This window comes from Melampsora larici-populina (genome assembly GCF_000204055.1).
Source record: "Melampsora larici-populina 98AG31 unplaced genomic scaffold MELLAscaffold_3, whole genome shotgun sequence".
NCBI classification, from domain to species: Eukaryota; Fungi; Basidiomycota; class Pucciniomycetes; order Pucciniales; family Melampsoraceae; genus Melampsora; species Melampsora laricis-populina.
Genome location: NW_006768767.1, coordinates 552,029 through 565,185, shown reverse-complemented (window position 1 = coordinate 565,185; position 13,157 = coordinate 552,029). Strand labels below are relative to the sequence as shown.

Here is a 13,157-nt window from a genome sequence, read left to right as displayed (position 1 = left end):
TGATAGAAGACACTAAAAGGAATCATACGGCCTCGACTGACTACTTAAACCAAGTTGGTTCCAACCAGTGTTGTGAGTTATCCAGCACTCCTCCTTCTTTCCAAATACGCTGCTACTCACATCATGTCCTTAATAAAAAATTTCGTTTACTTGCCGACTTATATTCTTGATTATGTTGTGGATGAGCCGACTCCTAAAATTGATGCCGATAGATTCCTTAGTACCGCTACTCCTACCGAACTCAGACAGATGATTGTCGCATTCTACCCCCATTTTGAATTCACTGTAGAGGCTCAAAATGCTACCGATCTGCTTCGAATGATTTTTCGTGAAATGGTTTCCACGCGTCTCTCTAATCTAGTAGTCCCTTCACCCAACGACACCAAGTATTTTCAAGTGCCTAGTTTCTTACGAGGCCCAGTATCCAGCAAACAACGTGCTCCAGTAGTTGTCGACTCACTAGATGACATCTACAAAGATTGCATGGCAGCGTCCAATACATCTGCCCTCGCCCCCCTCAAGAAGGGCCTGTACCATCTCCCGGCTGCAACGTTTCAATCTTTCCTCGACACTTACAAGGTTCCCGACGAGATGGAGGGTATCTGTAGCGCTCAGACCGACGCAGAAGAGGCCCTTCACGATGATACCCCCGACCCTACAAATTTTCAAGAAACCATCGAAGGCATCCAACTCCAGTCACGCCACTCATCGGTCTCGCTGACCGAGCAGAAAGACCTCACGGAGGCTGCCCAAGACGTCGGCTCTATCTCTGCGTGTACCGATCTTCATAGGTTAGTCCACTTTCCATTTACTACTTTTTGTGTGATGTGTATTCTTACTTTTACTTTTACTTGATCAATGAACAGTACTAGTACAGTCTATTCTACCCCTGACCCTACAAATTTTCAAGAACCCATTGAAGGCATCCAACTCCAGTCATGCCAGTCATCGGTCTCGCTGACGGAGCAACAAGAGGTCCCCGACGAGATGGAGGGTATCTGCAGCTCTCAGATCGACGCAGAAGAGGCCCTTCACGATGATACCCCCGACCCTACAAATTTTCAAGAAACCATCGAAGGCATCCAACTCCAGTCACGCCACTCATTGGTCTCGCTGAACGAGCAGAAAGACCTCACGGAGGGTGCCCAAGACGTTGGCTCTATCTCTGTGTGTACCGATCTTCATAGGTTAGTCCACTTTCCATTTACTACTTTTTGTGTGATGTGTATTCTTACTCTTCTTTGATAAATTAACAGTACTAGTACAGCTTCAGGCCCTTCTCCCAATCAACATTGTTGCCCTATATGTTCTCTCAATTCTTTGTTCGATTGAACTTTTTCACTTTCATGCTCATGAACTCTTTTGTTCGGTGGGACTATATCCTTTGGTCAGATAAAGTCAATCTTTCATCATCGAAGGATCCCAGTACCAGACAGTCCCCCAATTACCGATACTTGGGTTTCAATTCACCTTTTTCCCCCGGTCCCCATGTTGAAACCAAATCCTTTCCGAACACTGGCAAAGCCAGATGTACAGGCTTGCCTACGTCTTGATATCCGCCAACCACCTTCCCTGATTCATATTGATGAGATTGTTGCCCACTGTGGTTGGATATTGTATGGAGCTGGCGAAATAACTGATAAACTGGACATGAAGAGCATCGCGCTGGTTTCCTTGGATCGATGAACTTGCTGTAAGCTACGTAAATCACTTGTGATCTACATATTCATAGTCTTGTATGTGCTTAGATGGAAAACAGATGAAATGTGAGCTATCAAACTGTACCCGACTGAAATTCACTCTTATATTTCTTTATTTCTCTGAATATACACGCCTTTTGATTTATGTCCAATGCAATACATTTTTTTGCATCAAATACACAAACTTCAGCGCCTTACGAGAAGATGCTTGAATGAAACACCACCAAAAATCAATGAGATACAAGACAAATGAATGTCACAAAAAAATTGTGAACAAAACTGCATATACAAATGAATCCAAATACCCAACTGCAATTTTCCCTGTATCTGCAAACCTTCTCATCTGCTTTCTAGAGTTGTGCACTTTCCAAGCCTTTGAGAGTGAGTTTCTCATGGATTGAGATACAACCCCCAATTTTCAATTGTATTCAGGGTTCTCTTTAATGACCTTCTTATGTGCCTTTTTGACATTGAAAGTTGTTCAATTGTTTTTCAAGAAGATATTCAGTAGTGAATTTTTTTTTTTTTTTTGAATCATTTTGGGCTAAGATTCAATCATTTTTCACCCGGGCAAAATACATCATTCACGCAGTGTCAAGACCTGTTATATCAAATCCAGAATCATGATGTAAATCCTAACAATCATGAGGAACATGATCCAACATGTGTAAATTGATAGCTGGTCCTTCATCAGTACTATCAGTAGGGAGTCCCTTATGCGTATTTCATGCATAACACAAATTGTGAACTTCACAAAAGGTTCACGATGAAATGTGAACCATTGGAAGTTCACAAAAAATTGTGAACTTTGCTAAAGGTTCACAAAAAATTGTGAACTTTGCTAAAGGTTCACAATTCTTTGTGAACTTCAGATAAAGTTCACAATTCTTTGTGAACTTCAGATAAATTTCTCAAAGAAATGTGAACTTCCAATGGTTCATATTTTATGTATAATACAAAGTGTACAGTTTCTTGTTAGCAGGTGTACACATTTCAAAAAGTTATCATTTTCAATTGAGATCAATTCACAAATCATATCATTATTTTGGCTCTTAATTATCACTTAGCCCTGCTCCTTTAATGTACGCTACGCCTGAATGAGAGAAAGTGACCTACCAGCAGTTGCATTGCTAAATAGGTGAGTACTGCTAGCGTGTCTTAAATTGCGCAAAACGTGATTTACAATAAGTTAAGATCCTGTTCTTTGAAACTGCATCTCTTTTACATGCTTTCGTCAGCATCCGTAACACCTATGTGATATTGAATGCATTCTTGCCCTGTGGATTTGTTATGTGCATATCAGACTTTTCTATCTATATCAAGGTGATCTGCACCAAATCAAAGTTATAGACAATCAAACATAATTTCCACTCTGAATGTGTTTCGAAGAACTTTCATCAGCTGAGCAGGTAAAGCCTGGTGCTTTTCAACACTGGTTTCAATGTGTCTGTATGAGCTTTATAGAGAATCAATGAGAGTTGATTGTGATTAGTTGAATGAAAATTTGGGTTCAGCAGCAAAACAGAAAAACCAGAATCACACACTCATCCTCTTCAACACAGTACAGAAAAGGACCAGGAGGGGCAATAAATAAACAACAAAAATATGTATCAACGTAATCTCAGATCTTTGAACCCCTTAATTCATGATTTCAAATCTTCACCACTTTGTTCACCCTGCATTCAACCACAAATTTCTGAATCCCACTATTATAACCAAGCACTAGATAACTACAACAGAGAAAATGATTGTAAGTAACTTCAGATGGATCATTGGCGTTGGTGAGTTTGTTTTGAGTTCTGACGTTTTTATTGGTGTCCCACCAATCCAAGATGTAAGTGGTGAGATTCCAACCTGTCTCTTTGCAATTTCTTCTTCAGTCAATTTCTTGTTCTCGTAATCTTTCACTTTGCAATAGTCATGAAGCTCAAGAGAGCAAAAAACTTACATCATTGATTGACAACATTCAATAAAGCTATCGTCAGTAAGCTCATCAGAGACCTTATATTTCCAGTTTGTTCAGAGCATTTCTACGCTTTTTATAAAACAGGAGGAAAATCTCAAGTAGAAAGGATCAACATGCTCCCTTCAGTCTCCAATCACTTTGCGTTGACTAGATGGCTATCTTTTCTGAGGTTTACTAGTAAAAACATGACAAAATTTAGTATGTAAAAAAACACAGCACAATCCCCCTCCAATTCCACCGGTTCACATCAAAAAAAACTTCACAACTCATTAATCTTATCCGACTCAAAATTCACAAGTAGACTACGCAATCACCGCCTCACAATTCTACGATTTCAACTTCCTGCTTCACAACTTTGCAGGAGGGGACTCAATCTCGTTTTGTCAAGTTCACAAATCTCGATCGATCTCTCACACCTGGACCTGCTACAATGAAAAACATACCCGATTCTAACAAAGCTAGTTCAAAGTTATATATTCCGACGGACCAGGAAGGCAATCCTTTATTACGGTCACCACCAACGGGCACCGTCTTCAAAGACCTTCAAGATTTATACAATTATATCGATCCACTCACAGTAGATCATGGGTACAAGCTCTCAGTTCTTGATTCCCGGTATCTTCCCATCGATTCGTGGATTGAGTTCAAGTGCTACAAAGGATCAACGTGTCATGCTCGTTCACCAGGAGACTGCCCATTCTACGCTCGAGCTGATCGAAAACTTTCATCAGACTCCTGGACTTTCACGATCAAGAAACCAGAACATAATCACCCTCGCTCAAACACAGAACTACACTATCATCAGCCAAAAAAATCAAACAAGTTGAAATCGCAAAAATCAGCGCCTGCACCCGATTCGGTTATCAAACATCCTTCTAAACCTCCTTCTCTCTCTAAAAAATATGCTGATCACATCAGACGCATGAAGAACCTCGACCACGCCACACAGACCTCCCTCCTAGAACGCTTTGAACGTGAAATTACCCTTGCCGAATTGACCAAAGGTGCGACAGCTCACTCAGAGCAAGAAGACGAGGCGGAAGTTGAAGTAACAAAGGATGGAGCCGAAGTTGAAGATAAAATGAAATCATCGACAAAATCAAAGTACGGAATGGAAACTAAAGAGAGCTATTCAAATACCCCGAAGTATCAGATCAAACTCAAAGAACAAGAAGAATCAACTTCCAAGCATGCGAATCCACCCGATCATCAGCCTCGACCTGACAAGAAGGCTGAGAAAAATCCATGTGAGACTCCTGAGCAAACAACCTCGGTCCAAGTTCAACAATATCTTTGTAACTTCAAGATCAATCAAGACCATCAGTCTTCCAAACCAACTGAGTCTTCCGATTCCACTCAAGTCAAATCAACTGAGTCAAAGCCTTGCAAGTCCGAAGTCACACTCTCTCCGATGTTAGCACCATCATCAAAAATCAGTAATAGAATAACTAACCGAACTTTGCCATTCCCAAAGGTAAGTATTCTAAATACATTCCATTGATAACAATCAATTGATCTCCTTCTACTTGCCTGATCGTACACAGCTCACAAGTCTAGCACCGATAAAAACTGAAATGCCAAACCCCTCTCCGCGAATTCGACTGGATGTTCACATCAAGGATGGATCAGACCAACCTCCTTTGTCAACTCCTCCGCCATTCGAATTTGAAGAAGATAAATTTGAGACCCCAAATGAAAGCTTCCCATCCATTCCACAGATGCACAAAACCACCCGAAATGAGTTGCATATTGAACAACCTCAAGATGAAGACTCCACACGGATTCTCCAGATTTCTCAGGTTCTGCCACCAAAACAAAAGAACATTGAATTTCAATTAGAAACGATTCAAGAATTACAAAAGGATCCAAACTCACCTACCTCTGTCGTCAACTCCCCATCAAAAAAGCGCAAGACAAATCATGCCCCTTTGGTTACTCTTACCGAATCATCTGCTCCGATTACATGTGGTAAGGCCAGCCAACTCATCCTACAATCCGATTCCCAAGGTATCAAACCCAAACAAGGTCCTTCTGCCGTAAGTCAAACCCTTCTCCTCAGCTCATTTCAATGCTGAAGTCATGCACTTTTGTTTTTGTGCAATCTACTTTTACGTTTAGCCACCGACTCAACAAACAGAGAGTGATAACAGAATCACTACAGTAGATCATGAAATGCTAAAGGTCAGGAAGATTTGATATATTTGGATCCCAACATCACAGCAGAGCATACACTGACTTGCTATATCACATTCCAGCCTTTACCTTACATAGATGAAATTCCCGCTTACCTGTACCCTTTCTTAAGAAATGTCACCGAAGTGCCAGGCGAAGGTCTTTGCTCTTTTGCGTCCATCGCTGTCTGCCTTGGTCGGTCACCAGAAGAAGCAACCATTATTCGTAGTGAGATGGAATTGGAGGTTCGTATGCGATATGATTGGTACGAGAAGTACATCCCGGATTTGTGTATCAACTATGATATACAAAAATTACTCGCAATACTTCAAAACCCAGACAGCTCAGCAGGCCGAGACCTTTGGTACCCAATGCCAGGTGGAATGACTCTCATTGCCAACACATACAACCAGCCTGTCATCTTCTATACTCAATACAACGCTGCAACCATGCACACATTCCCATTCTTTTCACCTCCCCCTTCTGATATACGACCGATTGTGATTGCTCATGTAAATAACAAAACACATTACGTCCCCCTCGATCTCACTTTCACATCTACACTTCCTATACCGATCCTCAACCATGAATGGCCTCATTTACACGATCCCAGCGCAGACGGATGGAAGGACATGTATTCTTCAAACACACAAACTTTCATACGAATATCCAAGAGCCTGAGAGAAGCCAGATTGAAGGAACAGGAAGAACTGCGTTTTGAAAATCCAATCACCTTATCCATCAGCGGCGCAAGTGAGGATGAAGAGTATTCCAACAAACAAGACCGTTCATCTCCATCAGTATCAGTGACTCAAAATTCAGACATTCAGCAACCCATCAAAAAAAAACAAAAGTTGATTCTTAAATTACCAAACCCCGACAATACATCCATTGACAACACCAATATCTCAGTTCCAAAATTAGAGAACAAATTAATGAATAAATCTACAAACGAGAAACAGAAAGAATTTTGCTTTGAAGATCCGCTCACCATATCTATCAGTGGGACAAGTGCAAATGAAGAGTCTCTTGACAAACATTCATCTCCATCCACATCATTGACTCAACCTTTAGACATCGAACAACCCGTAAAAAAAAAAAAATTGATTCTTAATTTACCAAACGCCAACAATCCATCCATTCACAACGCCAACCTATTAGTTCCAAAATTAAAGAATGAATCAATGGAAAAGTCTAAAAAAAATCCACGAATCATATTACTTAGTTTTGAGCAATTGTCAGATTCTAATGGAACTCTATTGCCACAATTTGAATATCAAATACAGAGTAGGAATTGTGCATCATTACCGTCAGAATTGAAAAAATATAGATGTTCATCTTGTATTAGTAGAAAAGGGGGATTTATCTGCGCATTTATTCATATTTGATCATGGATCTATGAGAAACATACAGCTAAATTAGTAGGAGGACCAATCTTCGAGTCTATTAATCAAACAGCCTTTCAAACTTCTTATCGTCAAGCTCAATTTCTGATATTCAACGAATTACCTGAACATATGAATGAATTAATTAATCTAAGGAGAACTGTTGGAAAAGCATTGAAACCTGTCTTGCAAAGAGAGTTGATCGAATTTCAAAAAAGTCAAAGTGTCATTTTTATCGGTAGAAGGATTGATGTATCAACTCAATGTGATTATTGTGCGACAACGTTGATTGGAGTAGCTTGGATGTGTGAAAGGTGTGGGAAGGAAGCATGTGTGATGTGCTTCAACATCTTTCAAACACTGTCTGATCAACATGACCAAGAAAAGGACAATCGAAACGGTGCAGATGGACACAATCGTCATTCTTCTTGGATCAAACGGACTGGTCGTTGTGTGAAAGCGTTTGGATCTCAACATGACACTTCTTCACACTTCAAAGTATCACATCTAGCTCGGGAAGAAATCTTGAAATACTTAGAAGAGATCGATAAGGTCTTTCGACAAGACTCCATCAATACCACACCTCCACCTCCACCTGTCGCTATTGATGACTTCATTCATCATCCACCGGATTCAGAAAGTGATCCTTATTATAAAGTAGATATTAACACACTTGAATCTACTCACATGATGTTTGATCAGATTTGGTCATCCGGGGTTCCTCTAGTGGTGACTGGGACTCAAGATCGAATGGAATTACCTTGGGATCCTGAATATCTGAGCACAAATTATGGAGAGGAACAGTGTAGCATGTTGGACTCCAACTCGCCGCATGGTGACACCATCAAGACAAATGTTGCAGACTTTTTTGAGAGATTCAAAGGATCGAATTTCCATGATGCAACAGCATGGAAACTAAGGGTTTGTCTGTATTCTTTTGCTCACTTAGAGGTAAAGTTTTCTGAATGTGCTTGTGTCTAATTGTTGCCTATAGGATTGGCCACCCGAGATAGACATGAATCTGAAGTTTCGTGACTTATTTGAAGATTTCCAGAGAGCAGTACCCATGGGAGAGAGCACTAGGCGAACTGGATTGAAGAATCTCATAGCTCATTTTCCTAAGAATGCAAACGTACCAGATATGTAAGTGATACCTTTTTGGATAATCTGCTTTTCCATGCGACCATCAATCATCCTGTTTCCTTCTTACTAATAGTTTTGTTTGTTCTGACATAGTGGACCAAAGGTGAGTTTTGTCTTGAATCTTTGTTCTCTTTCACATGTTGGCTTTGTGTTGACTGCTTTGAGTGATGGATTATATAGATGTACATTGCTATGCAAACTTCAGATCAAAGTGGATCATCTGGATCAACCGGGTTTGTAGTTTGATCTAAATCAAGATTGATCTCTTTCTTTTTGACATCCATCTAACCGTTCATCTGGGATTGTTTGCTTTGAAGTCTCCATATGGACATGTCAGGTTGAGCCAACTTTTATCAATCAAATTCCGGGTGCCTGATATATAAGATCAATTCATGATTTTTTTGTTGTAGATGCCATCAATATCCAAACGTATGCCAGATGTAATCCGGAAGGAATAGAAGGTTGTGTGAGCAAACATATCTGATATGCTTTAGATTGAGATCTCAATTTACGACTCACAACAATATAGCAAAACACTGAAGTAATTTTTGATCTGATCCCCAGTCTTTATGGCATCTATATCATGCTAATGATACGGAGAAAGTACGTAAATTTCTCTATGAACATCATGCTCAACAATTAGGGATCTCGATTGAAGAGGTTAAGAGTGGATATGATGATCCAATTCACGTGTATGTTTGTTCATCATATCTTTCATGATGGCGACTGTTTCTGATTTGATCTGCTTTTTGGATAAATTAATTATAGGACAAGAACTTACATTGACGCTGAGATGAGAAACAAACTGCGCAAAGAATATGGGGTGAAAGGCTATGAGATTAGACAGGTCTGTGATTGTTTCTTTTTATTGGTGTTGGAAATTCATAGATTCTTTTTTTGACCAATGACTCGTTTGCATTGAATAAATGAAATAGAAACCTGGAGAAGCAGTTTTCATACCTGCGTACACGGCACATCAAGTCTGTAATCTAGCGAATTGTATCAAGGTAGCTGGTAAGCTGTGCTCAATCTTTGAGATAAAACAGCTGTAATTATTCGGTTATTATTCACATTAATCAAATCTTTTGCTTGGGGAATGTTCAGCCGACTTTGTTTCCGCCATATCAATTGAGAACTGTATGAAGCTTAAAGAAGAGTTTAGGGAACAATTGCATGAACAACCAAAACCTTGGAAAGGCGATGTTTTGCAAATGGAACAAATGCTTCTTTAGTAAGTCTTGGTGTTTCTTTTTCAGTCACTTTTTTCTGAAAAGATTTAGGATTGGCATTTGGGTTTACATTGTATCTTTGCTGTTCATTTCTGTAAATTTCCAGTGCTTTTGAATCTTTAGGGATAAATATAGAAGAGTTTGAGTCTGAAAGTTTCAAAGGCTGAGCAATAACAAGGCTTCAATTTCTATTTTTGAAAACGTTTTTCTCAAAATAGGAGAGACAGAGGAGATGGGAAAGGCTGTGCCGCCAGTTGTTTTTTTATTACAACCTCTTCAGTGAAACTTGTTATGCACTATGATGATGCACATTCTGAGAGCTTTGATTTGGCTGCTGAGGAGCTACACCTAACCTAATATTACCCTACAACAACTTTTTTTATACAGAAAATATGCGTAGTTTATGGATTGCTACACCTTTTTGAAAATGTAAATAAAGTTTTGATGAAGTTTCATCCGAAGTTCACATTTTATTGTGAACTTTGTCAGAATTTTGCATTTTTTTGGGGGGAAGATCAACCCCTCAGACTTCTATTTGTTCCTGCTATTTTTTGGCTGGTTGACCGTAGTTGAATTTTGGATAAAATGTAAGCAAAATTGTGATTAAGTTCACATTCTATTGTGAATCTTTCCTGAAGTTCACATATTTATGTAAACTGCATTTATACTTCACATTGTATTGTCAAATTGTGGTGAAGTTCACATTTAATTGTGAACTTCATCTGAAGTTCACATTTGATTGTGAACTTCATCTGAAGTTCACATATTTTTGTGAATTTCATCTAAAGTTCACATATTTTTGTGAACTTCATTTAAAGTTCACATATTTTTGTGAACTTCATCTCATTTCATTTGAAGTTCACATTTTATTGTGAACTTTTCTACAGTTCAAATATTTTTGTGAACTTCTTCTGAAGTTCACATCATATTGTGAACTTTGTCTACAGTTCAAATATATTTGTGAACTTCAGCTGAAGTTCACATCATATTGTGAACTTCATCTGAGGTTCACTTATTTTTGTGAACTTCATCTGAAGTTCACATCTTATTGTGAACTTCACATACTTTTGTGAACTTCATCTGAAGGTTGCATTTTCCTCTGGACTTTTTGTGAATGTCACATTTTTCATTTGTTTTCTGATGAGATGAAGTCCTTAAACTTCAATTTCTTTTTGCTATCTATTGAGTGGTCTACAATAATTAAAAGTTGGCTCTCTTTACGTACTTGTATGCTACAACAATTTGTATTATACAAAATACGCATACAATTTGTATTATTCATAAAATATGCGTACAATTTGTATTACACATGAAAAAAATGTGTGTACAATTTGTATCATACATGGAATATACGTACAATTTGTTTTATACATAAGAAACGCGTACAATTTGTATTATACATAAAATATGAACCATTGGAAGTTCACATTTCTTGGTGAACTTTATCTAAAGTTCACATTTCATCATGAACCTTTTGTGAAGTTCACATTTCATTGTGTGAAATTTTTGTGAACTTCATATATTTTATGTATACCACAAATTGTTGTAGCGTCTAACTACATAAAAAAGCCAACTTCAATCATTGTAAACCACCCAAGAGATGGCAGCAATAGAAATCTGAGGACAAGATTTGGTCATATACAAATAATGAATGTGAACTCAACTAATAAATGTGAACTTCACAAAAACTTCACAATGAAATGTGAATTTTGAATGAAGTTCACAAAAAAATGTGAACTTTGGAAAATGTTCACAAAAAGATGTGAACTTCAGAAAAGGTTCACAAGAAAATGTGAACCTTGGATGAAGTTCACAAAACATATGTGAACTTTGGATGGAGTTCACGAAAAAATGTGAAATTTGGATGAAGTTCAAGTGTCATTGTAAACTTCCATTTTGAACTGTTTATGGAGTTTACATTCTTTTGTGCACTTTGAAAAAAGTTCACAATTCAATATGTACTTTATCAAAGTTTTGTTTAATCTTTTTTAAAAAGGTTCATTGATTTCAATAAAACACACATATTTTATGTATACCACATATTGTTGTAGCGTCAACTACGTAAAAAAGCCAACTTTCAACCATTGTAAACCACCCAAGAGATGGCAGAAAGCAATAGAAATCTGAGGACATGATTTGGTCATATACAAATAATGAAGTTCACAAAAAAATGCGAACTCCAATTTTCTGTGAACTTTGCATGAAGTTCACAATTAAAAGTGACCTTCATTGAAATTTTGTTTACATTTTCAAAAATATGTATTGATTCCAATAGATTACACATATTTCATGTATAACACAAGTTGTTGTAGGTCCCTACTCATTTGCAATTCGTGTTTCTTTCAGAGGTTGGGTGGAATGCTACTGAATGTCATACCACTTCTGGTAATAGAAGATATCTTACTACAGTTCAATATGTTGGTGGAATTCTTCCTGGATATGTAAGAAGTACAAAATAATTTCTCAAAACTTATAGTGTGAAATGAAAGCAGTAAAGAAGACTGATTTGGACTCCTTTGTCAGGACTCCTTTGTCATCAATAGTAAATCCAGCTATCTTACGAGATGGTAAAGTAACTTTTCTCACCGTCACAGCTAGCCCTTCAATCAAGATTTCATTCTCAAGGCCAGGTCACAGTTCAAGCTGCGCAACATACAAGAATTAAAATTGTGTAGTTTGTGATTTGATCAAGAAACTTTTCAATCATTTCTTCATAAATGGCAAGTGGGATTGAATCGGATGGGAGGATGCGATAATAAATCCGGGGTAGAATCGCATGAAACAAGGCGAGGTTGGATCGCATTTAAGTGTAGCGATGAGACAATTTTTTCGGATATTTTTGGTGCGATCCCATGGGTTGAATCGCCTGCGCAGTTGAGTCGCATTTGATTGATGTGATCATGAATCGCCTGAGCGGTTGAGTCGCATTGAGCCAATGCGATCTTGATTCGCCTGAGGATAAGGTCACGCTGAGTTTATGCGATTTTAAATCGGATCTGAGTCAAATCGCACAAAAGGATGCGATTTCACAAGTTGGATCGCATGAAACCTGTGCGATCTCACATCGCACAGGCGTTTCATCGCATGTCACATATGCGATCTGAAATCGCATCCCAAAACGCGACGTGAGCGCGCATGCCATGATGCGATTTAAATTTGTTGGAGGTGGAACAAGACATTGCTCTCGAACATCAAAGCATTCAAAGCAATTGCAGACTTCTGCAACTCAACATGGAGATTCAGAGACAGATGGGTCTGGGCTAGCGTCGTTGACGAGCCTCATCCAAAGAACATCCCCCTCCCCATAGAGTGAAAAACTCTCTTCCCCCTACTTCATCGCCTATAACCATTTGTAAAACCCATCGTACATTTGTACGCGCACACTAAACAGCCACTAGTAACCTTTTCCCTGAACAGCCACAGGGTTTTTACCGGTACTAGAAATAAGTGCAGAGTGTTTGATAGTCCTAGGACTGAAAAAACACTTAAAACCATGCAATAAAAAAAAAAAAAAAAAAAAAAAAACCAAAACAGCCAACAAAGGGCTGGTCACACTGACATT

General features: G+C 38.6%; 2 protein-coding genes across 2 annotated transcripts; both read left to right on the top strand.

Annotated features, from left to right (window-relative positions):
- Window positions 1-123: 123 nt before the first annotated feature.
- MELLADRAFT_90807 (uncharacterized protein) lies at window positions 124-1,332 on the top strand (the record flags this gene model as incomplete). The annotated part of the gene is made up of 3 exons (XM_007405343.1): window positions 124-791; window positions 867-1,187; window positions 1,257-1,332. 3 exons carry the CDS (start codon window positions 124-126, stop codon window positions 1,330-1,332), a joined length of 1,065 nt encoding a protein of 354 aa, XP_007405405.1.
- A 2,764-nt stretch (window positions 1,333-4,096) lies between these two features.
- Window positions 4,097-9,762, top strand: MELLADRAFT_102214 (uncharacterized protein; the record flags this gene model as incomplete). The annotated part of the gene is made up of 15 exons (XM_007405344.1): window positions 4,097-5,140; window positions 5,211-5,702; window positions 5,785-5,847; window positions 5,922-7,170; window positions 7,252-7,880; window positions 8,218-8,366; window positions 8,460-8,469; window positions 8,547-8,599; window positions 8,684-8,703; window positions 8,777-8,832; window positions 8,931-9,058; window positions 9,135-9,213; window positions 9,302-9,380; window positions 9,471-9,597; window positions 9,702-9,762. 15 exons carry the CDS (start codon window positions 4,097-4,099, stop codon window positions 9,760-9,762), a joined length of 4,239 nt encoding a protein of 1,412 aa, XP_007405406.1.
- Between the last annotated feature and the right edge of the window lie 3,395 nt (window positions 9,763-13,157).